Source organism: Protopterus annectens, chromosome 5.part0, assembly GCF_019279795.1.
Source record: "Protopterus annectens isolate FY-2018-M chromosome 5.part0, PAN1.0, whole genome shotgun sequence".
In the NCBI taxonomy this organism is placed as follows: domain Eukaryota; kingdom Metazoa; phylum Chordata; order Ceratodontiformes; family Protopteridae; genus Protopterus; species Protopterus annectens.
In genome coordinates, this window is record NC_056735.1 from 464,399,117 (window position 1) to 464,423,463 (window position 24,347).

General features: G+C 40.4%; 1 protein-coding gene across 9 annotated transcripts in view; it reads right to left on the reverse strand.

The window, feature by feature from the left end:
* DMD (dystrophin) overlaps nt 1-24,347 on the reverse strand; it is a 9,298,038-nt gene that overhangs the window by 5,924,568 nt on the left and 3,349,123 nt on the right. For all 9 annotated transcript variants that reach the window (XM_044072398.1, XM_044072396.1, XM_044072400.1 and 6 more), the window contains one exon: nt 21,119-21,280. In XM_044072398.1, coding sequence (XP_043928333.1) covers nt 21,119-21,280 — 162 coding nt within the window. The remainder of the gene's footprint in view (nt 1-21,118; nt 21,281-24,347) is intronic.

The window sequence follows — 24,347 nt, forward strand, 5'->3', positions numbered from 1 at the left end:
TAAAGGGTGTACAGATTATTGAAAGAGCTAGAAAACTACATACCCAATATTTATTTATTTATTTATTTATCATTTTATTTATTTATCATTTTGTTGACCGGGAAAGTCCGACTAGGTTCCACAGAGCCTGTTTTCATCGGAGGCCCGGAGAGAAATCCTCCAGATCTGGAAAACTCACACATTACTGTATTGGAACCTTTTGCTTTCTTTACCTAGGATATTTTAATGGCCCTTACATGACAGTAGGCAGAGTAATACTTTAATAAAATGCATTATGTACACAGATTCCAGCATCATTTCAAATTAACTACAACACAACACATTAAAATAAATGATGTCATTAACATTCTTAATTTGGCATTATCATATTTGTATGCTAACTTACTTTAAAACTGTTTCCATTCAGCCATTTCTATGTTCAATATAGTATGGGTGGCTTATCTAGAACAAACAGGAAAGGGGTGGTGAAATGGTTGGTGCTTGTTGGGTGTTTAATGCAGGTAGTTGTGCTTAACCTGTGTCTAGTTTTCACACACTTGTTTGATTTGTTCTGGGGTGCATTCCACTTCAGAATGTTGGCTGTGGAAAGGGGATTAGGCGCATGCGATTTTGTCACTGAATAATGGGGGAACTCCCATTTTCATGGGCATAGAGGTGCTATGTCCTTCCAATGGCAGAGTAGCAAACCAGCCTTCTCACTCGCCTGCTAAAGTTCAAGTATTGCAACAGGTTTTGGCAAGCTTTCCTGATGCAGAGGGTGCTGATGAGTTTACTTTTTTTCCCCCAAGGTTTTCCACCAAATTGTGAGTGCAAGGGAATGGTGTGGTTTGTAAAACCCCTTTGTGGTTGGTTCCTAAGAAGTCACCTGTGGAGTTTCAATTGAGTCACTATTTATCCTTCCCACAAAAAGAGCTTGGTAATGACTTTATTGACAAAGAGAACTCTCAAGTTAGTTATTCATCACTGGATGCTACAGTGGAGATGATTTGAAGGTTTGGGTAAGTAATTTTGACAGAGTCAGCATTTTGTTTGTTGCTGGTACAGGAAGATGAATGCCCTTTATTGTGTATGGTGGCCAATAACAAGTTTTATTTGATAAGGCCATGCCCATGGGCTGCATGGTAGCTTGTGCCACTTTTGAGAAGTTTATTTCTGCTCTTCACTGGATATGGCAGCAAAAGCTGGATAGTCAGAGGACCGTTCATTATCTAGATGATTTCCTTTTGGTGGGTGAAGGTTATGAGGGAGCTAAAGAAGAGACGTAGGCTTTCCTTGACATGTGTAATGAGTTGTGTGTTCTGCTTGTAAAGAAGAAGTTGGAAGGTCCAGACAAGGCTTTATGTTTTTCAAACCACCTACCTAATATATACTAAACATATCAATTAACACATAACTAATTAGTAATTACATTAAGAATCAAATAAAAACACACTAATTACACTCCATATTCATTCCTTTTGGAGCTAAAGCATCAAACTTTAAAATATATACAGATTCTTTATATAAAATCTTATTCTTTAAATTAATCACCTCACCAGAAAAATTGTCTATTCTTTCTAGAATAGTTCCTTTCAAACCCGCAGACTTCCCTTAAAGTTAAGGCTTTATGTTTTTTAGGGTTGACAGCTGATGCAGGGCGAGGTTTGTTTTGTCTCCCTGAAGAGAAAATAGATTGTTTGAGGGGCAAGATTGCATGGATTAGGACTAAAGAGAATGTGTGGATCAGGGACATCATGGAACTTTTGGGTCTCTTCAACTTTGCATGTTGGGCAATTATTCCAGGCAGGATGTTTTGCAGGTCAGTAGCATTCCTATGAAAAGGGAGAAAAGCAATCACCATTGTGTGCAAATTGGTAGGTTGGTGCGAGAGGATCTGAATTAATGGGTGTCATTTCTTGACCAGGTCAAAGGCATTTCAATTTGGCAGAGAGACTGGGTGAATCAGGAAGAGATGCAATTTTCACAGGTGCTGAGGTGGATATGGAATGAGGGCATATTTTAACAGGTAATGGTTTGTGGCTTGATGGCCAGATGACTGAGGAAAAGAATGGAATAGGGATGTGGCTTTCCTGGAGATGATGCCTATTTTGGCTGCTTCAGGGGTTTGGCAGGAACAATTTCGGGACAGGTAATTGTTTTTTTAATTTTGACAATTTAGCAGTGGTACAGGTTTTAAGATCGAAAACTGCTAAATCTAAGGTATTCCTGTTAGTCTTAAGAAAACTCATTTGCAAAGTTTACTGATTCACTTTTTCCTTTTCAGGAATGCATTTACCTGGTACAAAGAACTCTATAGCTGACAGCCTTTCTTGCTTTTAGTTTTTCAGGTTTCAACAGTTGGTTCCGGAGGCATAGGACAAGCCAGTGTCTTTACAGGAGGAAGTGTGGCATCTAGGGCAGTTGTGGCTAGATGGCTTATTTAGTAATTATGGGCAGTATAGATGCTGAAGGCTTATGGTAGGCCATTGATGGCTTTTGGTGAGTATGGAAGTCAGAGTATGTTTTGCATTATTTGTCTATTGCATGGTTAAGGGGACAGGCAGCTAAGTCAGTTAAGAGTACATTTAGCATCTCTTAACATATTTGCTAGGGTGATGGGATTGAAAGATATATCCAAAACATGTATCATAGTTCAGATGATGAAGGGTTGGAATTGGGTTCGTGGTAGGAGGACCAATGTGCGGTTGCCTATGATGAGACAGGCGCTTAATATGTTGTTGTCAGAACTGAAGTTATTACTGGGGAACTCTGTGGGCTACCAACTTTGGTCTATGCTGTCAATGTGGATGTATAGAAGAGCATTTAGGGGGAATGAGCTGTTTTCATTGGGGTGGAGGAACATTATTGCCTTTTCCTCAACAGTGCTGGTTTGATTACAGCAATCTAAGATTGATAATCTGGGCAAGGGGTCAAAGATTGTGTTGCAAGCATGTGTGGAAGACCTGATTTGCCTGGTATCAAGGGGTTGAAAACTGCAGCTTTCACATGGAAGCAGATACCAGGATTTGTTTTTTCATATCCAAAGTGAGAAGGTGGCAGAAGTCAGTCAATTTATCCATTTGATACAGAAGGCCATTCAATGTTCAGTATTTTGAGGTGACACGTTTTCCATGCATTCCTTTCAGACTGGGAGGGTAAGTGACTTTCCAAAATAAGGAATGTCAGTAGAGGTTATAAAGAGGGTTGGGTGGGGGTCATCCAGGGATTTTTTATCTTAAATTAGGTAAGTGGGATGTTATGACTGATGCTGTTATTAATAACGTTTTTCTATTTTATCCATTTGGTGGCATTGTTGTAATATTGGGCCATTCCTTTGTGTACTGGGTGACAAAGTGATATGTAGTTCGATTGGATGGAGCAGAGGTAAGGTTGTGACTGTATGGTTACAATATGTTTTGGCAAGGTTGTAGAGGGCTAAGGTGGTATTAACTCATGGACAAATTTGAAAATTTTCAGTCTATGTTTGGGATACCACATATTTTGGTGCTGCACTTAGCAGGTAATTATCTGTGGTGATTATCGGCCATGATGGTGTGGGATTTGGAATATCTGAAGTGTAGGTTACCTTCTAAGCTCATAGTTTGGTCAGAGATAGTCCAACAGTTGGTTTAGAAATATGGTGACAAGTTTATGGCTGTTAAGCAGGCTCGTTATTTTGTTAATTATCATCTTTTGACAGTTTTAGGGCAGCTGGGCATGTATGAACATATGGATTTTGATGATAGGGATCTGATTTAGTTTTGGGAGGATGGGATACACTTAAGTCATTTGGGACTGGACTTGTTTAATATCCACCTTTCATTGATTTTGAAGAATATGGTTATGTCGCTGTAGAGTTTGGGAAGGGAGAACAGCCTGTACCAAGTTAGTGGGCAGAGAAGTGGGGCAGTGTTGAACCCTTATTCTGTCCCCCCTTCTAGCTACTTCTGTTTGGGTTGCAATATGTGTTTGTTGCTTATAGAAGTGAGCTGTATCATGCTGCTTCTAATGGGAGGTTGAGTAAGCGAGTTGATTTATTTAACCCTGCTTTACATCAATAGTATGGTGAAGGTGAGCCGGTAACACTGCCTATTGTAATTTATGTTAGAATTTTATGACAGTGACTGTAGTGAATTAATCATATGTTCTGTGGTTAATAAATAGTTGTCCTATCCTAAATAGTGCAGTTATTTGTGTGCAAGAGGGGTCTGGACAACTATATTTATGCATTTTTCACAATTCTTGCCTTCTCATCTGATCTTTCGCCTTATATTCTTTCTTTTATTTTTTGGAACATTCAGTAGCTGCCTGATTTTATCTACTTCTGCTCTGATTTCCTTTCCCGCTTGACACCAGTATGCTTCTACTAAACTAAGTAGGGAAGTCATCTTAGACTTGTTCTCACGTTTTAAAATTTTCACTAGGTTTGGATCGTGTGAGGTCAGCAAGATATGTATGCAGTCCTACTACTGCAGATCTATACATGTAATCAATTTCAAGGAGGGCCATATCTCCTTTAGAATGGGGAATATATAATTTTGGTATGCACTTATATTTTATAAATCATTTAATAAGCATGAAGCATTTTTCTTGTTTCCTGTCCAACTGATCAATACCTTTTTGGGGCCAGTCAATCACCCCAAAACTGTAAGGAAGAGCAAATTGGTTTATAGCTTGGACTTTGTTCCTAGATGTAAGAGCTGTTTTCAATATTAATTTTAGTCTTCTACAACATTCCTTACTAAGTTTTATTCACATTTGTTCATGTTTTATTGTTAACCGTTCACCAGTTCCAAAATATGTATACACTCCCTCCTGCTCAAGTTCTTATATATCACATTCCTGTCCCAAACTGATATTTTCTTACTGCTACAGCTTTCCTGCTTTAAAAGTTGCTTTTATACATTTATCAAGACCAAATCACATTCTTATATCATCTTAAAAAGTTTTGACAACATGCAGTTGTGCTTTCAGTTCCTCATCTGATGAACTATAGTTTTTAATCTTCCATAAAAAGATGAGAAGTATTAGACTGTTGTTTTCTGGGAGTTTAATGAGTTATGGGCAAGACAAAAGAGCAGTAGTGACAGAGAGTCACCCTGAGATATCCTCCTTTGAATTTTTATCCCTGGAATAATAAGTTATCCTTTATCATAGTTTAGCTGCAAAGTAGTTTGCAACAGTTTCACAGTCACATTTATAAGCACTCTTTTATCTGTGAATGCAGGATGCTGTCAAAAGCTTTTTTGTAGTCTATCCATGCCATACTTAAATTCTTCCCCTTTTTACTATTCTCCATTATGACTTTATTTAACAACAAATGATTCTTTGTTCCATACAAGTTTCTTTTGTAACGTTTTTATTCTTGTCCCATGATTGAGTTTTCTTCTAAATTACTATAATCTCTATTGGCATCAGCACCAGTGTATCGTTTATACGTCATCAGAAAGGAAGTTATTGGTCTATAGTCTTTAGGATATCTTGCAGGTTCACTTCTAAGGAGGCGTATCATTTTTCCTTTTGTTAATCAGGTTGGCAACTGTTCTGGGTGTACATATAAATAGTTCTTACTCATGGCTAAATCCTCTTGTAAGGATGTTAATACTTTTAGGCAGAAGTTAGTTACTGCATCTAGACTGGAGTTTTCCCTTTAGGAGGTTTTCTTAGTTTTGTTTCAATTTATCTGGCTGTTACTTCATCCCACTTTACATTCTGTAATTTGAACTTCTTCTTTCTTTTACTTCTATCCATTCAGCATCTTTGTTCCACAAGATCTTCATAGATAGATAAATGTGTGTATTTCTTCTTTTGTTGGTAATGTTTCTATTTCTTTTGCATTGTTTCCCAGTTATCTATAAAACTTTTTAGGTCATCAATAATTTGATTATTTTCTGCTTTTCCTCAACATTTATCTGCATACATTCTAAGTTCATAGGTTCATAGGTAGGTACTACACTATTGGCCCTAGGGCCTATATAAGCCTAGCCAAATGTACCCTGGCTTTCACCACCCAAGAAAATTATTTTCCTGTGCCTCTGTCGAGCCGAGCCACAGAAGTGATCCCCAGGGTGAATTTCCTATCTCCCATCCAATCATCAAGATTTTTCTTGAAGAGTGTTAATGAGGAGCTTTGTTTGATATAGATAGGTAGTCTGTTCCAGAGTATGGGAAGTCTCTGGGACAGGAATCTATCCCTCTAGCATGTTCTGTTTATTGTGGTGACAAGATTTAGGTCCCTAGAGCATGTAGCTCGTAGGGATTGGGATTTCTTTAAGTGGAGCATGTCTAAAAACTCTGGGTTTGACATAGCTTTGTGTATTAGGCAGAGATCGCTTCTGAGTAGGCGATATGCAACGGAGCAAAGCTGCAGTTTTTTGAGATGGTCTGCATAGGGCATCTCTTTGAGGCTGGTAATCCTCTTTGTGAGGTATTTCTGTGGCCTTTCCAGTTGTTGTAGATGTCTTGTGAGGTACATACCAAAAGGGGCATTGTACTCTATAATGGGTCTAATGAGTGATGAGTAGAGGGGAACAATGACCTCTTTTTTCCTGGATGAGAAACCTTTTGTGATGAGGTGTGCCACATAGAAGGATTTCCTGACTACTGTGGTGATGTGATTATCAAAGGAGAGACTACTGTCCACCTGTGTCCCAAGGTCTCTTATCACACTTTCAGTGTTAAGTAGACTACCACCTATGTGGCAGTTAATGAGTACTGAGTTTTTACCAAAAGGGATGACAATGCACTTTTTGGCATTGAGCTTGAGGCCATGGCTTTGACACCAGGCATCTGTCTCAGCGAGGACCTTTTGTAGGATGTCCACATCTTTTGGAGTTTTGATTATGGCTCCTAGTTTGCAGTCATCTGCAAACTTCATTAGCCAAAGACCTTCTGTGTTGGCCTGTACTTCAGAGAAGTAGATACCAAACAGGAGAGGACCCAGGACTGAACCCTGTGGTACTCCACTTGTCACTGGTCTGAAGTTGGATTTGGAATCTGCTACTTTCACAGTGTGGGTTCTGTCAGTGAGCCAGTTGGCAACCCATCTTGTGACATAGGGATTTATACCTAGTTTAGTGAGTTTATCTATAATTCCAGAGTGGGGGATGGTGTTGAAAGCCTTGGCGAGATCTAGATAGGCTGTGTGAACCACCTTAACCTCATCTACGGCTTTGGTGATTGCTTCAAAGAAGTCTATCAGGTTTAGGAGACATGATCTGCCTTTTACAAACCCGAAGTGGGTGGGGTCCTGAGTTTGGAGATTACCAATGTCATTGTTTATAAGTTCCATGATGATACGCTCCATAGCTTTGCAGACCAGGCTTGTTAGGCTAATGGGGCAGTAGTTTCCAGGGTCTGTGGTGGCTCCTCCTTTGTGGAGTGGGATAACTGTTGCTGTGTGCCATTCAGTATGCACATATCCTGAGGTGAGGCTATGATTGAACATGGTACTTACGTGGAGTGCCAGTTCGTTCTGTAGTTCATGTAGAACACAGCCTGGGATGTCATCATTTCCCATGGATGCTGTGTTCTTGGCTTCGAATAGTGTGTTTTTTACCTGTGCAGCCATGATTACAGGAACTTTGCATTCTTCTGGTATAGAGATGGGCCCTTTAGGGGATGACTGAGGGGTAAAGTTAGCACTGAACCTATCTGCCAGGATGTTGGCAATATCAGTTGGTTCTGTATATTTAGTGCCATCGTGCTGTAACTCAGAGCAGATCTGAGTGTTGCCATTGAGATTCTTGACATAGCTATAGCATGCTTTGTGGTTGTCTTTAGAGTCAGTGGCGATTTTGTTTTCATAACTAGCTTTGGAGGATTTTATGAGGGATCTCAGCTTCTTACTGAGGCTGACCAGAGAGTTTCTCCAATCATGGGATTTTACTCTTTTTTGCAACAGTTTCTTTCTTCTGTTGTAGAGTTTGTTTATGGCAGGGGACCACCAGATTGGCTTCCTTTTTTTGGAGGATATTATCTTGGTTTTGTTACGGATTGCACAATCCATGCACTTGTGTAAGTGCTTATAAAGTGCATTTGTGTAGGATTCAGCAGTCATACCTCTGTTGTCCGTCAGCATGGGTGTCGTGAAGTTTGCCACTTCTGTCTTAAGAAGCGTGAAGTTGGGTTTGGAGAAATTTTTTACTGTGGTTTCCCTAATGGGGGGTGGGGGAGGGATGTGGATGTCTAGGGTGATTAGCTTGTGGTCGGATCTGACCAACAAGGAATTGACCTCTGGTGTGGAGCACCGGTTGCCCATGTTGGTTATAACCAGGTCTAGGATATTACTGCCCCTGGTGGGGGTGTGGATAAGTTGATCCATGGAATTGGAATTTATGAATTCCAGAAAATGTTGAGCACAAGAGTTGGTACATGAGTAGTTTTCCCAGTTAATGGTAGGGTAGTTGAAATCGCCCATTATTAGGTTGTTAGGTTGTACTCTAATATTTTCCAGTGTATTAAGAAATGAGGAGTGGGAATCCTGGGGCATGGTGGGGGATCTGTAGCAAGCTACAATTTGGATTGCGGTCTTGCCCAGAGTTAGTTGCACTTGGATAATTTTGGATGCATTATGCTGAGCAACTAGCCTGGTGGTGTGGATATCCTTAATGAATATGGACACGCCTCTGCCTTTAGTGTTTCGGTCCAGGTTACGTGGCCGAAAGGTGTGGTATGAATTATAGCCTGGTAATGCAGGGGTACTCTCTGGAGTCTTGAACCAGGTCTCTGTCAATGCACAGATGTCGATGTTCTCCATTTTAAGGAGTGCCTCAAGAGAGTGCATTTTGAGGTTTAGACTTCTAGCATTGAGTAGCAATACCCTCAGATTCTTCTTGCCTGTACCTGTTAGGGTGGTGAATTTGTCATTTGAACCTTGCCTAATAAAGGAACTATAGGGGTGGCTAGAGCCCTAGCCAGTATCCGGAATCCCAGGGATGACAGGTGCAGGCCATCTCTGGCAAAGCATCGTGGCTTGTCGATCATGTCATCCCAGGCAGACAGATACTGGATCCCCTTAGAATGACACCAGAAGCTTAGCCAATTGTTGAAGTCAATCATTTTGTCCTTGTACTGTGGTATCATTCTGGGTGATGGCAGGATGCTACTCAGGGCTAGGGTCATACCTGCCTGGGCTACAAGATCGGACAGCTCCCCCATGTCCCTTTTCATGTAGTCCAAGGAGGTACGTCTCAGGTCATTCACACCAACATGGACAATGACAGAGTCATATTTGCACTTGTTGTGGAGTGACCTGAGTGCATGCGTTATGTGGCGGATCCTGGCACCCGACAGGCAGCTGACAGTAACTTTCTCCTTGTTTAGCCTGGTGAGTGGAACATCAGTGTGCCTTACTATAGAGTCACCTATGTCTAGAGTGTTGGGTATGTTGTTATGCCTTATGGGCTGTGGTTGAGTGGCACAATGAGTTTGTGGGCTATGTGTCATTTGAGTTGTGTTGGGGGGTGGAGGTTGCTTGTGTTTCTGCTTTGGAGGTCCCTGTTGCTTGGGCAGGTTTTTACTGAGAGCCTCCGTGAATGTAGGTGTGTGTTTTGTGTTTCTATGTGTGTGTTTTGCTGGTGTAGGCTTTGAGGGACTATGTGCTGAGTATTGTGCAAGTGTTTACCTTCTCCTCTTGACTGTCTAGTCCAGTCTTGGGTGAAGAGAGCTTTGCTTCCAGTTTCGCTATATAAGTGCATCTCTCACAGGTTGTAGTGTTGGGTGGTAGGAGGAGAGGGTTGTCTGTCTACATGAGGCAATTGCTACAAGATGCCCAGATTCATCAGACAGACAGAAGAGAACACTGGGAGCTGACCATTAGACATGCCTGAATAGGTGCTTATTTGTAAAGTACTAGAAACTGTTTTCCTCTAGACAGTGAGGAAAGTTTTTGTGCTAGTGTTGATATCTTTAGTTTATTATTTGCAGTAGTGTACAACAGATCCCGGTCTGTTCTGATACTGTGCATTGCTTTTATTACTTCTATCTTTCCAAGTATTTTTGTTGATCTGTTCCCTCTTCTGTATGCTTCTAACAGTGACACTTCTTGCTGTAAATACTTTATAGTTTTCTCTATCTGATACTTCCATGCTAACATTTGATTTCTCCCCTTCCTTTCCCTTAATGCCCTATATTTTTGTGGTACCGGTGCTAATTTGCTGATGTGGGTCTTCCAATTAGCGCACCAGTAAAAATCTCCAATTCAACGACAAGTAACTCTTCAGTAGCAGCTAATTAGTACATCTTTGAATTAATCATTGTACTGTCAGACCCGACCGAGATAGTGTCTACTCCGCTCAGCCCATGCTAATAAATAATTATACTGTATGCTCATTAATGTTACGTGGGTTCTGGCATGTAGATCGAGAGGCAATTGCCCGTGAGTTACAATGCTGAAAGCAGAAGGCCGCAGCACCGCTAGACTGTAGAGCGGTGTGGCCGAAACAGAGCTATGCAGTGGGATTGCACATAAATGGTTAAACCGCCACATAGAGACAATCCCTAACTTAACTAAGCAGGCTGTTCCCTGACAGTTGAAATAGCCTCGCTAGACAAGCAATCATCTGCACAAGTCAGCTAAGCAGGTCCAACACCACAAAAAAAAAAAAAAAGCCAGCAAACCTGCTAAACACACACACCCAGAAATACCCAAACATAGCCCTTGTAGGAAACCATGGAGTGGGAAGCTGCAAGATGTGAACAGCCAAAGAAGCTGCAGGTGCAGCTGATAGATACACTAATACATGCGCACTGTTAGTAACACAACCACATTCACAATGCATCCCCACCACAGAAATAATGTGCCCTGTTAGGGCCTCCCTAGTGCATACCTCTCAACCTCTTAGAACAAGACATCTGGACAAAGTCATAAATAAAAGTGGTAAAAAGGCCCAAAAAGCGGGTCAAATTGTAAATTCTGCTTTTACAAACTTAGAAAGTTGATAGAATAACAGGTTTTTCATTAGCTTGACTTTTCTGAAGGGTATGAAGTCTGAAACTCAGTTATCTGTCATTATTTTCTAACTTCAATATCTATCTATCTCTCTCTCTCTATCTATCTATCTATCTATCTAGCTATCTATCCATTTATTTATGTTAACTAATTAAATAAATAAATATAACAGTCATCCACAAGTAAAGGAAAGCCAGAAGCACAACAGCAGTTTGTACTAAAAAAATAGTGTTATCAATGTGCACTACCCCTTATACTTGACATGCCCACAGCCAAACCTACTGGTATTCCACTTACGGCTGACCTTTGGCAGGTGTAAACAGGACAACACTGGCAATTAATGACTACATAACTAAAAGTACAGAAGCAACCACTGAAAAAGGGAACACTAGTACACGCAGGGGAGGGAAAGCACACATCGGACACATAAGAGTATAAACCCACCTCACTGTCAACAGCTGGTTGTACACTACTGAAGCAACATGTGTGTAACGTGGGGGTTGCCAAATCATTCCTATGGTTGTTACAGATGGGGTACAAACATATGCAGAGGCATGTTGGCCAAAAAGGCTGCTACACAGGGAAACATCCATTAGTAATGTCTGTCTCTGAAACTGAGACTGTGCACCACACCCTGATTGGTCAGCTTCAGTAGCTGGGAGTTAAAGGGGACCTGTGCAGTACATGCAGATCCAGTGGTGTAAAAGCAAGCTGGCTAGACCCTACAAGACTACAGTCTGTGAATTGGACATAGAGAATCCCTAGAAGGAAAGTTAGTAAGAACAGGGTGGTGTGTATATTACTACAAATGGCCATTGTGGCAGACAGTGCCTATTCAGAAGGGTACAACACAAGGCGGTGTACTGCAGCATAATCATAGTCTGATAGTGGCCTATACCTAAGTAGTGTTAACGTACTGTTCCCTGCTACACTGGATGTGATGGATGCTGAGAGGCCAGCCACAAGTAGTGTTGCCATGAAGGAATCTGTATACAAGTATATCCCAGGTCAGCTTGGCAACAGATATTGGACAGTGCCCAGCCAACAAGGCAAACCAATGCTGGTAGTGGAGGGACACCTGTACCTCTTAGAGCAGGAAGTCCTCTCCAAATGGTACTGGGCATGTGCTGAGTGGAGAATAAAGGCCTGCAAGGGCTGTGCTATCATTGTTCACTAGGATGAGGGGGAAGAACTGCATAAATCACTGCCACACCAGCATAGATCAGATGCAACCACTGCCCAGGTGGCTGTGCTGCCAGCAGAACAATGGCAGAAGGCAGTAAACAGCAATGACATGCCTAGTCTGGTAATGAAGAGTGTCCTTCGCATAGCGGATGACGATTTACTACAGGAGATGCCTTGTCATGCCACCCTGTGCCATAGCTTCACCAGGGTATGGCAGAGGGCACGGGCATCTATGTCCACACCTTCATCAAAACTTGCAGATATTGATGTTAGCCAGTACCCCCTCTATAGTGGCAGCTTTATCTTACACAGACAGTCAGATATGGATGGGAAAAATTCCTTACTTCTGCTAACTACAGCACATAATCTGGTGGATTTGTGCAGGTCAGACATCATACTCGGGGATGGCACCTTCCTAGCACATGCTGATATTTGCCATCAGTTGTATACCTTACATGGATCTATTGGCACCCCCACCTCAGCAAAAATTGTCCCCCTGATGTATTGTCTAATGATATGGAAATAAAAGTCTGCATACAACAATATGTGGGACATACTTAAAGGTATGGCTGCAGATCAGGAATGCACCATAACTAAATGGTACATTAGGACTTGATTTTGAGAAGGCAGCAATCTGTGCCAGCTGAAAGGCATTCCCTAAGAGTATTCTGAAGGGGTGCCTATTTCATTTTGCGCAGATCATTTGGTGCCAAATCCAGCATCATCACCTAGTAGCCTTGTATGGTACAAACACCACATTCACAATAGCCATCCACAAGCTGATTGCACTGGCATTCCTACCAGTGGATGATGTTGTCCCCGCATTTCTGGACATTGCGGCTACCTTACCTGACTGTGCTAAGCCTGTAGATATATTTCTGGACTATCATTATGTGTGTGGCCGACCAAGGAAATATGCATCCCGCTGTTCAGCATGCCAATGTCTGCAATCTTCCTACCCTCTGAAGTTCTGGAATGTGTGTGATGTGTCTGACATGGACTTCCCACGTACCAATAACCAGGTGGAGGCATGGCATTGTTGACTAAAAGTATTACTTGGACGCCCAACAGTACAGCTTTCTGACCTTTTGTCTGTTCTACAACAGGAACAAAACCTGACAGACAACCAAAGGGAGTCACTTTTGAGGGGGATGCCTGTGACACCACACAGGACGGTTAATGTTGTAAGGGAGCACCGCATAAAACACATCTTGCAACATAAGTATGACTACAGTAATGTGCAGGATTTCCTATGTGCTGTAACACATTTCTACAAGTTGTGAATATATTTGGTCCTAGTTCACACCAAGCACTATGCACATCACTTTATCTGTTGTGTTAATAAAGACTTTGCCCACAGTCCATAGATTCCACAGTACCACTTTCATGCCCCCTTGGCATCCAGTGACAACCACTTGTACTACTGACAATGGCACATGTTGGCTTCTGTGGGGGTGCAGGGTGTAACGGTATGGGGGTTTGTGTCTGCCACGTATGGTTAGGGTGCAGGGGGATGTTCTATTCCCAAAGGGAAATGCCCACAGGCATTTTTCAATGTAGCCATTATGCCGAACTGCCATGTGTCCACATCCAGCTGTCTCACAGGGGGATATCACGTTGCCTAGGCACCTTAATCCATGTTATGTGCTTCTGCCCTAAATGACACAACATAAGCTATTCTATGTATTTATCATTCGTGGATGCTTTTTCTACTTATGCAGACTGGCTTTTATCCCCTTTTAAATAAAAATGTATTTTCTTCATTTAACAAACTACCTAGTATAAGATTTTAATAATTAGAAGTCTTTCATCATATATGTTGCCCCACAATGTCCTTTGCAACTTTTTTCCTCTAACTTTTTGTGTTTTCCGAATTAAGATGGCTGTTGCATATCTCAGTCAGCCTCTTCAGCATTTGTATAGTTGCCATAAACAAAAAGACTTCTAATGCTTGAGCTGTGCATTTCAATGCTGTATTCCTCCCTTGGTAATTGGAAAACAGATATGAATGCAAAGAAAATAGGACAAAATGTGTCACACACAAATAGCAAATCGTTATTAAATGGACTAAAAAGGTGACCATAAAGTAGGATTAGGAATGGAAGACACTTGTGTCTAAAGCAGTAGAATAAAGCCTCTCTTTAAAAAACTGTTCATGCTGTTATCTTGGTTTAAGGATTAGGAATGGAGTTCTAACATATTGTGATAAAATTCCATCTTTTGTTTTTGCTCATCAGACTAAAGGACCACCTTTATAGCCCTCAACTGTCCAGAGTTTTGCATAATGTCCTATTTTTTTCTCATACTTTGTTCAGTCCCTCATAAAACTTGTGATTTTCTGGCAAATCAGGGATAACCAGATTCAGTAAACATTGATGGATATTTACGTTTAGAAAGTGCTTGGTAATATAAAAACTGTTATTCTAGCAATTTTCTGAATTTCTACAAGCAAAATTTAAAATATGTCCCTATTTTGGGGCTTTGTCCCCCACCTCACCATTATTTTTGGCTTTGTCCAAATCTCTTGTACTAAGAGGTTGAGAGGTACGCCACCTTGTCCTTCTATTAGCCTGCATTTCAAGCTATGGCTATCTCGTCAATGTACATCTGCATGAGGAATTACAATAGGCCTCTTAAACTTCAAAGCTGGGGAAAATCATATAGCTTAACCTGATAGAGAACATTCTTTTTCAGTGTTAGAAGTCATTTACATATTTCAATCTTTCTCGTTTTCCTAACCTTTTTTTAAAACTGACTATTGATGGAGCCAAGGCAGACAGTTCAGAGTATAAACTCAAGGAAACAGTCACTCCTGGACTGAAGCAATGATCACAAATTCACCATTTGGCCTTGTGTGGTATGACACAAGATTTGTGTTGCTTATCTGTTGGGATAGTGAGGGCAGAGAATTACCTATAGTAGCACATCTATTTTACTCACTATCATCAATTCATAGTACTGTCCAAGAATGACTTTGTGAATCTGCTGAGTTTAGAACCACGTCATGAGCTCTCCCTTGATTTTTTTTCCTCCAAACAGAAACTTCTTGAACTGATCAGATGAATGTTGAGAATGTCTGTAATTTCAACTGGTTGAAGTGAAGGTGAGAATTTTGTTATGAGGCCGAATTATACAACAGGCCTTTCAATGTTGGATTTAATTCTAACATTTTCATAGTGCTAAGTACATCTGATGTGTATGCAAGAAGTGGACATTGATAAGTACAAGGTGCTAAAATGAGGCAGATTGCACACTACAGACTCTTTGAATGCACTTCACTATTTGGTTTATATCATTTATGTTTGATCTTTCCTGCACAGTCACTGTGGTTTCTCCATTTAGTAGTCAGTGACCAAAATGTAAAAACAAATAAATCAAAAGCAATGAGATCTTGCACTGGTAAAAAACAACCTGGATTTCACTATGCTTAATTTATGCTACGTATGTCACAAGCAGTGTCTGCTTGTTTAGTCGGTGGATGTCAATAAACATGAGACAGGGAAGGGAATGTCACTGCTCAGTTGTCATGTTTTTGAATGACTCTCAGAATCCAAGAGTCTGATATTATGTGGCCCCAAAGAGGAATGTGAAGGCCTACACACAGGGATAGCTTTACAAGATTGTCAGCGTGGGGATGGGAAAAGCACTTCAGGGAGCAAAAAGTTGGTCTATTTTTTAGTTTGCCCCTTGTTTTGAGTAAAATCTTCTTTCTTCTTTAAACCACCCTGCCACTGCTTTCTGAACTTTTGAAGCACGCTGCCCCTGCTTTCTGAACTTTTGAACTATGCTGCTACTGCTTTCTGAACTTTGAACCACACTTACACTGCTTTCTGAACTTTGAACCAATCTGCCACTGCTTTCTGAACTTTTGAACCATGGTACCACTGCTTTCTGAACTTTGAACCAAGCTGCCACTGCTTTCTGAACTTTTGAACAATGCTGCTACTGCTTTCTGAACTTTTGAACCATGGTGCCACTGCTTTCTGAACTTTTGAACCATGGTGCCACTGCTTTCTGAACTTTTGAACCATGCTGCTACTGCTTTCTGAACTTTTGAACCATGGTGCCACTGCTTTCTGAACTTTTGAACCACGTTGCCACTGCTTTCTGAACTTTTGAACCATGCTGTCACTGCATTCTGAACTTTTGAAGCACACTGCCACTGCTTTCAGAACTTTTGCTCACCAGTGCATTGTTTGGAAAATTTGTTCTGCTCTTGAAAGAGGAGCCTGAACTGGAAAAAAAAGGTCCTATTATATTTTCAAAAGGAGGGTTCAATAATCTGTATAATCTCTGAGTTAAACTTTCCTCTTTAATTAAAACCTCTTAAGAACTTTAGCAGAAGGACCAAATAGCATTTTTTAAATCCAGGGGTGCATTCTGACTTTCAACTTCCACATCTTCTGGCAAATACTGAGAATGTTGCCAATAAAATGTTCATATTACATAGCCTTTGACAGATGCTGGATACAGCATCCTCCATGTCATAAGCACATTTTAAAGAAAGCTTAGTTATCTCAGACACAGAAAATAGAACAGAATTTAGAGATGCTTTAGCATAAAAGGAAGCCAACAGAAAATTAGACATATGAGCTTGACAATTAACTGTTCTGGAGGCCAAAGTGGAGGGAGAGTAAACTTTCTTCCCAAAACCTCTCAAAGGTTTTTCCCAATTCGTTAAAAGCCATGGGATTAATTGATGAAGTAGGTTTATTATTAGAGCATCTTATATTATCTACAGTACCTTCTTGGCATAGGTAACTGACTTTCAGACAAACTATAAGCTGCCAAAAAGGTGTAACCTATGGCTGGCAACCCATAAGGTCCATTTGCAGGTTGAGGAAAATCTACCTTTAATAAACTGTAATATCATTGTTAAGATTCTGGATTTTTTTTTTGTTCCCACTGAAACACGTCCTTCATTCTGGCAATAGTATTAGGAAAAAAGACAATGCTTCATGACAAGAATCAGAAAAAACAACTTTCCTTAGAATCAGATTCACAATTACGAAAAAAGGAATCTTGAGAAGCACAAACGAAGTCGAAATTCTCTCCCTCCAGCTGGGAGTCAGTATCTGTGAAAAAAGATAATCTAATCATTAGAAAAGGATGAGAAAACTCAGTATTTAAAGACTGAAATACTCTAAATAAACCATTTGTAAAATCTAACTAATCTTCTCCATGAGGTTTAGAAGGAAAATGTCTAATTTTCTTTTTTTGGTGATTGGCAAAAGGGTTATCCCTTCCCTGTAAAAGAAGTTCCTTAGAGTGGTTTGGTAGTGGAGAATCCCCCACAAAGCATCTTATATTGTCAGCAGTGCTGGATCTCCCTTGCCCAACTAGAGCAACTGAGTAGCTACAGAGGACATGCCTGCAAATTGGTTCTGATCCGCTTCCCTAGGAGCAAAAAAAAAGGGACCAAGAGAGAACAATGTGTGGTCTGAAGAGCAACTGGTGACCATAGTGGAGTCATCTACTGGCAATTAATGCAAGCAGGAAGATGGAGTGAAAAGAGATGCCTCACGGATAACATTGTTCTTCTTGCTGACTGCGGAGGGATTAACAGACTACAGGGATCCAGGTCCATGTCCTAGCTGGAAAAAGAGCTTCACAAGTGGATACTGGAGCTTAGAGGAATTAGTGTTGCCCTGTAAGGAAAAAAAAACATTTTTTTGACATAATATTTCTTTAGTGAAAAGTACCAAAAAACTAGCTTCAGCCCCTCCCAACACTGCTGTCCACAAGCAGTACACTTTTCTAACTTAAACTAAAAAAAAATATGGATTCCTCAGAAAGAACCTGGACTATCAGCTGAAAAAGATGCCTGATAAATGTTAAGCATAGCTGAGATGAGTCTGTAAAACAACCTATTAGAAACTGGAAGTACAGAGATAAACATTTTAACAGACCTTCAAAACTAAATATCCAATTCTCTGACAAAAAATATGAAATAACAGTTGGGATTTTCATCACAAAATTTAAATATATACAATGGATTCCCCCTCAGGAAGCCATTAGACAAAACATAATATTCTGAGGTACAAGTTTTGTGGCAACCAACAAAGAACCCTTATTCTATCATAAAAATATACTCTTGATTAAAACAAACAATTCCATTCAGAAATAATGGGAACTCAGCTGCCCTGACATTTAAAAGCAGTAACTCACCTGAAGTCTGCAGAGGAGTGCTCTATTTAGTGGCAAGAAAAGTTCTGAAGTTTTAGTTCCCTAGTGATTGCCTTTATACTGCTTCCCCTATACACAGCAGTGGCAAGGATGCATGGAAGGTCGCATATAGCTTTGGCTACTGCAGCAGTAGTATAACGATGAACATCAAGTGGTACTTTTACAAGTCTTCGCACTAGCACATGGTGACCGGGCCCAGTCTAAAGCCGTAATGCATTTTTCATTACAATCCTAGTATTTACATGCTGGCTTCACCGAATAAGGCAGGAAAGAAGAGAAGAGATGCTGCTTTTATAACTTGCCCATGGGTAGGTTTAAAGGCATGTTGTAGAGCATGTCTCTTGATAAATCTCCAGTGGATGCTGGGGATCTCACAAATTGTGCCTGCTCAATCTGATGAACTATGTCGTTTGTGGAAACAGGTGAAAATCTCACCTGTATCCTTTGCATGCTCCTCGCCTGGGCATTTGCATTGCATGCATAGGGGATGCTAGGTTTTAAAACAGGAAATCTCTTGTTGGCATGACCGCCATGTCATAATAAGCACTAATCCTAAACAGAATGAATGGGGTTTGGATTGCGGTAACTGGCCAGATGGTTGGCAGCCATAGTGGAAAAGAAGTTCTTGCTATTTGCTGAATGATATATAGAAGTGCATGGACTTTGCACTACAATGCTGCCCCTCACCTGTCTCTTTAAGACATAGTTGCAGCATATGGCTGTTCAGAAGTCTAACCAAAAACATTAAGTAACAGCAATTAATGTGTGTCATGTTCTGTTTACCACCACAGTATGTGGGTGGGTTTGTGCATATGCACACACATACATACATACATTTATACGTGTGTGTGTGTGTGTGTGTGTGTGTGTGTGTGTGTGTGTGTGTGTGTGTGTGTGTGTGTGTGTGTGTGTGTGTTGGGGGGAGTGGGTGGGTTTGTGCAAATGCACACACACATACATACATACATTTATACGTGTGTGTGTGTGTGTGTGTGTGTGTGTGTGTGTGTGTGTGTGTGTGTGCGCGCGCGCATGCCCATGTGTAGGGAGGAGTGGTTGGGTTTGTGTAAATGCATATACACACATACATACATTTATACATGTGTGTGTATATGTGCATGCTCATGTGTTTGTAAGAATTGCAGGTGGCCTGCTCTTGGCAAAGGTATATGTGCCACTATTCAGCAGCTCAGCAGTATCTACTTGTTTTATTGTCTCATCTTTTCAAGTCATCAAAGGTGGAGCAATAAGCACAAGGGTATATATTAATTGATACCTTTTGTACAATCTGAATTACTGCTGTAGGACAGCATAGGTGAAGGGCACACACTAAATGTACTCGCAATAAGGCTGATTATATCAAACATACAAATACCTGAAAGCACTCTGAAGGCTTCGTGACTCTCCCTCTAGGTGAAACATTACTGCCTACGCCATACTGCACAGTGTTGCTGTGTTTGTGTACAAATGTGCCTTACAATATGCACTGTTATCATATGAGTGTCCCTAGGTAACATTTGCTGCCATGGACTCATGGGTCTTACAAAGACAACACAGCCATCTTCCCTGTCAGATGTACTACACCTGTGCAGAGGAATGTCCTTATCTTAGACAAGCTAATCATAAACAGTATCTATTTCCAATTAATATTTGTTTTTATGTCTGTCCTTAAATCTATTCTAATGGCAACTGTATTTTGAAATAACCTTACACAGTTATATATTTTACTTTATTTGATAACGTGTTCAAATGAACTTTACTAAATTCTGATGACATGAGTATAATTGCAGAAAAAGAATGTGGAATGCACTTTAAATCATCAGCTCTCCTTAAAGACAATATGGACTGAAATTCTAAACCTTCGTTCAGCTGAAATGGAAATAAGAACTTTGAATAAAAAAAAGCCTGGTTACTTCACAAAGATAATTTGTAACGCTTCTCAGAGAATGTGGTTCTGGTCAGAACCTCCTGCAAGAAAAAAAAGAGCTTTATATACATTAATCCTGGATTTCAGGTGGTGATTGTTTATAGACACCATATTTTTGATTGTAGGATAAAAACAATATGAAAAGAAACTGTTTTTCTTTAAATGTCTGTTTCTTAAAACTCCTAAACTGTCGGAGGAAGACGCATGACCTACTGTACATAGTCTCTATGTAAGATAAAGTTACTTAACTATCACAGATCTTTAGAAGAAGTGGTGTAATTGTGCAAACAAATATACTAGTGAACCATGTGCCTACAGCTTATCCTGTCCTTTGACTTTTGCCAGTAGAAAAACAGCGTTGTTAGCATAACGTGTGTGTGTACCTTTTTGCATTAGAGTGAGGATCAGGCAGGAAATAAAAAAGTGCAGGGTAATGAGAGAAAGAAAAATAATCTGCCATAACCTGCTTTTCTGGAAACACTGCAAATGACTACATGCATAATTTGATATGACAGATTCACTACAAGGACATGAAACTGCAGAAGATAACACAGACATCTATTAACACCCCTCGTCATCACTTCATGCATGAACAAGGGGTACGGTCAAAGGAAGGAGAAATTAATCATGAAAAACAGAGATGAAATGGCTAAATGAAGTGACCACCCTTGCTTAAGATGCAACTCTTTTTAAAGTGTCATGCCTATAATTCAATGATTATATTTAGTGTCTCAGTATATTACAATAAAGTTTTGCTACTTATTTGCTTTTTATTTTTTATGTTATCAATTGGAAACATTGGACCAATTAGAAGTCTTTTTAAATCCCTGTTCATTGAAAAAAAAAAAAGTTGCTGCCTTCTGTCTTAGATAGTCAGTGAACCAGCTTACCTGTGCTTCCTGAGGGATTTGTCCTGCATCAATCCTGTCTGCTATGTAGGCCGTTAGCTGCCTGTCGATAAAGGCAAGTGATTCCTGGATTAAGCGGAGAGTTTTATCAGTCTCTTGAGCAGACTGAATGCTCTGTTCAAGTACTTTCTGCCTTCTTATAGCCTAGAAAGATCAGAAGAATATGCATTATAAAAAGGATCATTAGCATGTTACACACCAACTGAACCAAAGACAAGCTGCAAAGATTTATTTTAACAACCCTTTTGTATGATAAATTCCTTAGGCTTCTGCCTGTCATCTGGGTTGGTGCTGAAGTACTTAAATAAGATTTATGCAGTTTCTCACAAAAATCTAATTGATGCCTATTGACAGCATCACAGGAGACTTGAGTCTCTAGATATGTAATGACCTGCATGAAGAGAATTCGGTGCCTATCATAAGCCATTCAGAGGCCTACATTTCTTCCTGATCTCATTATATAATACAAAAGATTTCTTGCACTTAAAATAAGGTCAGGGTCACTAAATCCAAGCTAGGCTAATCCATGCCAACAAAAAAAAGAATTCAGTTATTTAAAATTAAACTGGGCCTTATACTATTAACTGAGGGGAGAGAAAAAAGATATTAAGAAAAAAAATAATAAGATTAAAAGTTTTTATTAAACAAAAAGCTATTAATAAGACAAGGTGGCTGAAAATCGGTTCCTTGTTATGTAGTAACAACAAAACTGATTGATAATTCTTCTAAAAGGACAACTATATTAGTGGGAATCTCTTATCATATAACTACATAGGGAAAACCGAACTTTTTAGGGATTTATAATTGTACCAGTGTTTGGCATGTAGACCTGAGTTACCTTCATACCAATAGCATAGCTGCCCACTACTCTGCATGTTTATTGCCCTCTAAATAACGAGCTCTATTACAATATATTTGGATTTTTACCTATCTGATGCTGTCCGTCTCACAGCCACTATACCGATTATGAAGGAAATCATTTCCAATCTCATTTGGAGTTCTACACATCAGTGCAGTTTAGTTGTCTGAATCTTGTCAGCACAAGCTAACGTGTCTGAAAGATGTGGAGTATATGTAACTATACTGCAAGTGGTTTGTAAAACATTATTACAGGAGGCACTGGCATTAATGGAGATTTTCACCAACATAGATTTCATCTACAAAGGTCAACAGGTGCTGTCATGCACCATGAGTTTCTAGTGTTTGCAATACATAGGCATTTGTCAGAAGTGATCACTACTCCGTATCTTCCATAGACCATTGATTTGGTCATGGAACTGCCTCCATTTGAGGAAACAGGACTCAGTTTGATGTGCAGTGACCTCAGGAAAAGACACATTAATTTGGAGTGTACAGAGATACACTTCCCACTCACAAAACACTTGTGTGATTTGGATGACATTATTCTGTTTTCTGTTACATGTTTCAGTATTTTACTTCATATCTTTTATTTAAATATTTGAGCTTCAGTTGCATTTATCCGCGCACTGTATTAATAACATACAATTACTGTAAAGGAATGAATTCCTGCAGCACTGATCTATGTCAAATCTCAAGTCTTGTGCTACAGAATGAAGAAGTTCCCTATTTCTGTACTTTCCTTACAGGTTATGTACATTGCACACTTAGCACTATGAAACCTGTTATTTCCATATTTCCAGTTGTTTAATTTTTGTTTTGAATGCCAGGTGTATTAAAATAATGTGCAATCAAGACCTAGTAAAACTGTATGTGAAAGGCCATAGACCAAACTGCAAGCCACACCTGTGCTTCCAAATCATCAGCAGCACAACACTGCATGATCCCAGTTACTGATATGCCTCCTATAGCACAGCACTGCATGATACCAGTTACTGATCTGCCTCCTACAGCACAGCATTGCATGATATCAATTACTGCCTCCTACAGCACCTCACTGCATGATTCCAGTTACTGATCTGGCTCCTACAGCAGAGCACTGCATGATTCCAGTTACTGATCAGCCTTATACAACACAACACTGCATGATTACCAGTTGCTGATCTGCCTCCTACAGCACAACATTGCATGATACCAGTTACTGATCTGCCTTCTGCAGCACAACAATGCATGATACCAGTTACTGGTCTGCCTCCTATAGCACAGCACTGATTGATACCAGTTGCTGATCTGCTTCTTACAACACAGCATTGCATTATACCAATTACTGATCTGCCTCCTACAGCACAGCACTGCATGATTCCAGTTACTGATCAGCATTATACAACACAACACTGCATGATACCAGTTGCTGATCTGCCTCCTACAGCACAACACTGCATGATACCAGTTACTGGTCTGCTCCTACAGCACAACACTGCATGATACCAGTTAGTGATCTGCCTCCTATAGCACAGCACTGCAAGGTACCAGTTGCTGATCTGCCTGCTACAGTACAGCACTGCATGATACCAATTACTGATCTGTCTCCTACAGCACAGCATTGCATGATACCAATTACAGATCTGCCTCCTACAGCACAGCACTGCATATCAATTACTGATCTGCCTCCTATAGCACAGCACTGCATGATACTAATTACTGATCTGCCTCCTACAGCACAGCACTGCATACCAATTACTGATCTGCCTCCTACAGCACAACACTGCATGATACTAGTTACTGGTCTGCCTCCTACAGCACAACACTACATGATACCAGTTACTGATCTGCCTCCTGCAGCACAACCCTGCATATTACCAGTTACTGATCTGCTTTCCACAGCACAACATTGCATGATACCTTTTACTGGCCTACCTCCTACAGCACAACACTGCAGGATACCAGTTATTGAACTGCCTCCTACAGCACAACACTGCATAATACCAGTTACTGATCAGCCTCCTACAGCACAACACTGCATAATACCAGTTAGTAATCTGCTTCCTACAGCACAACACTGCATGATACCAGATATTGATCTGCCCCTAAAATACATGTGTAATACCAATCACTGATCTGACCTCAGCAATATAACACTGCACAACACTAGTCACTGCTCTGTCCTCAGCAGCACATCATGAACCTAGCCACCGATCTGCCTCCAGTAGCAAGACATTGCATGACAGTGTCAATGATCTACTACAGCAGCTCAACACTGCATAATACTCATCAGTAATCTGCCTCCTAAAGCACAATGCTGCATGACACTTGTCACTGATCTGCTCCCAGTCGCAAAACATTGCATAACACT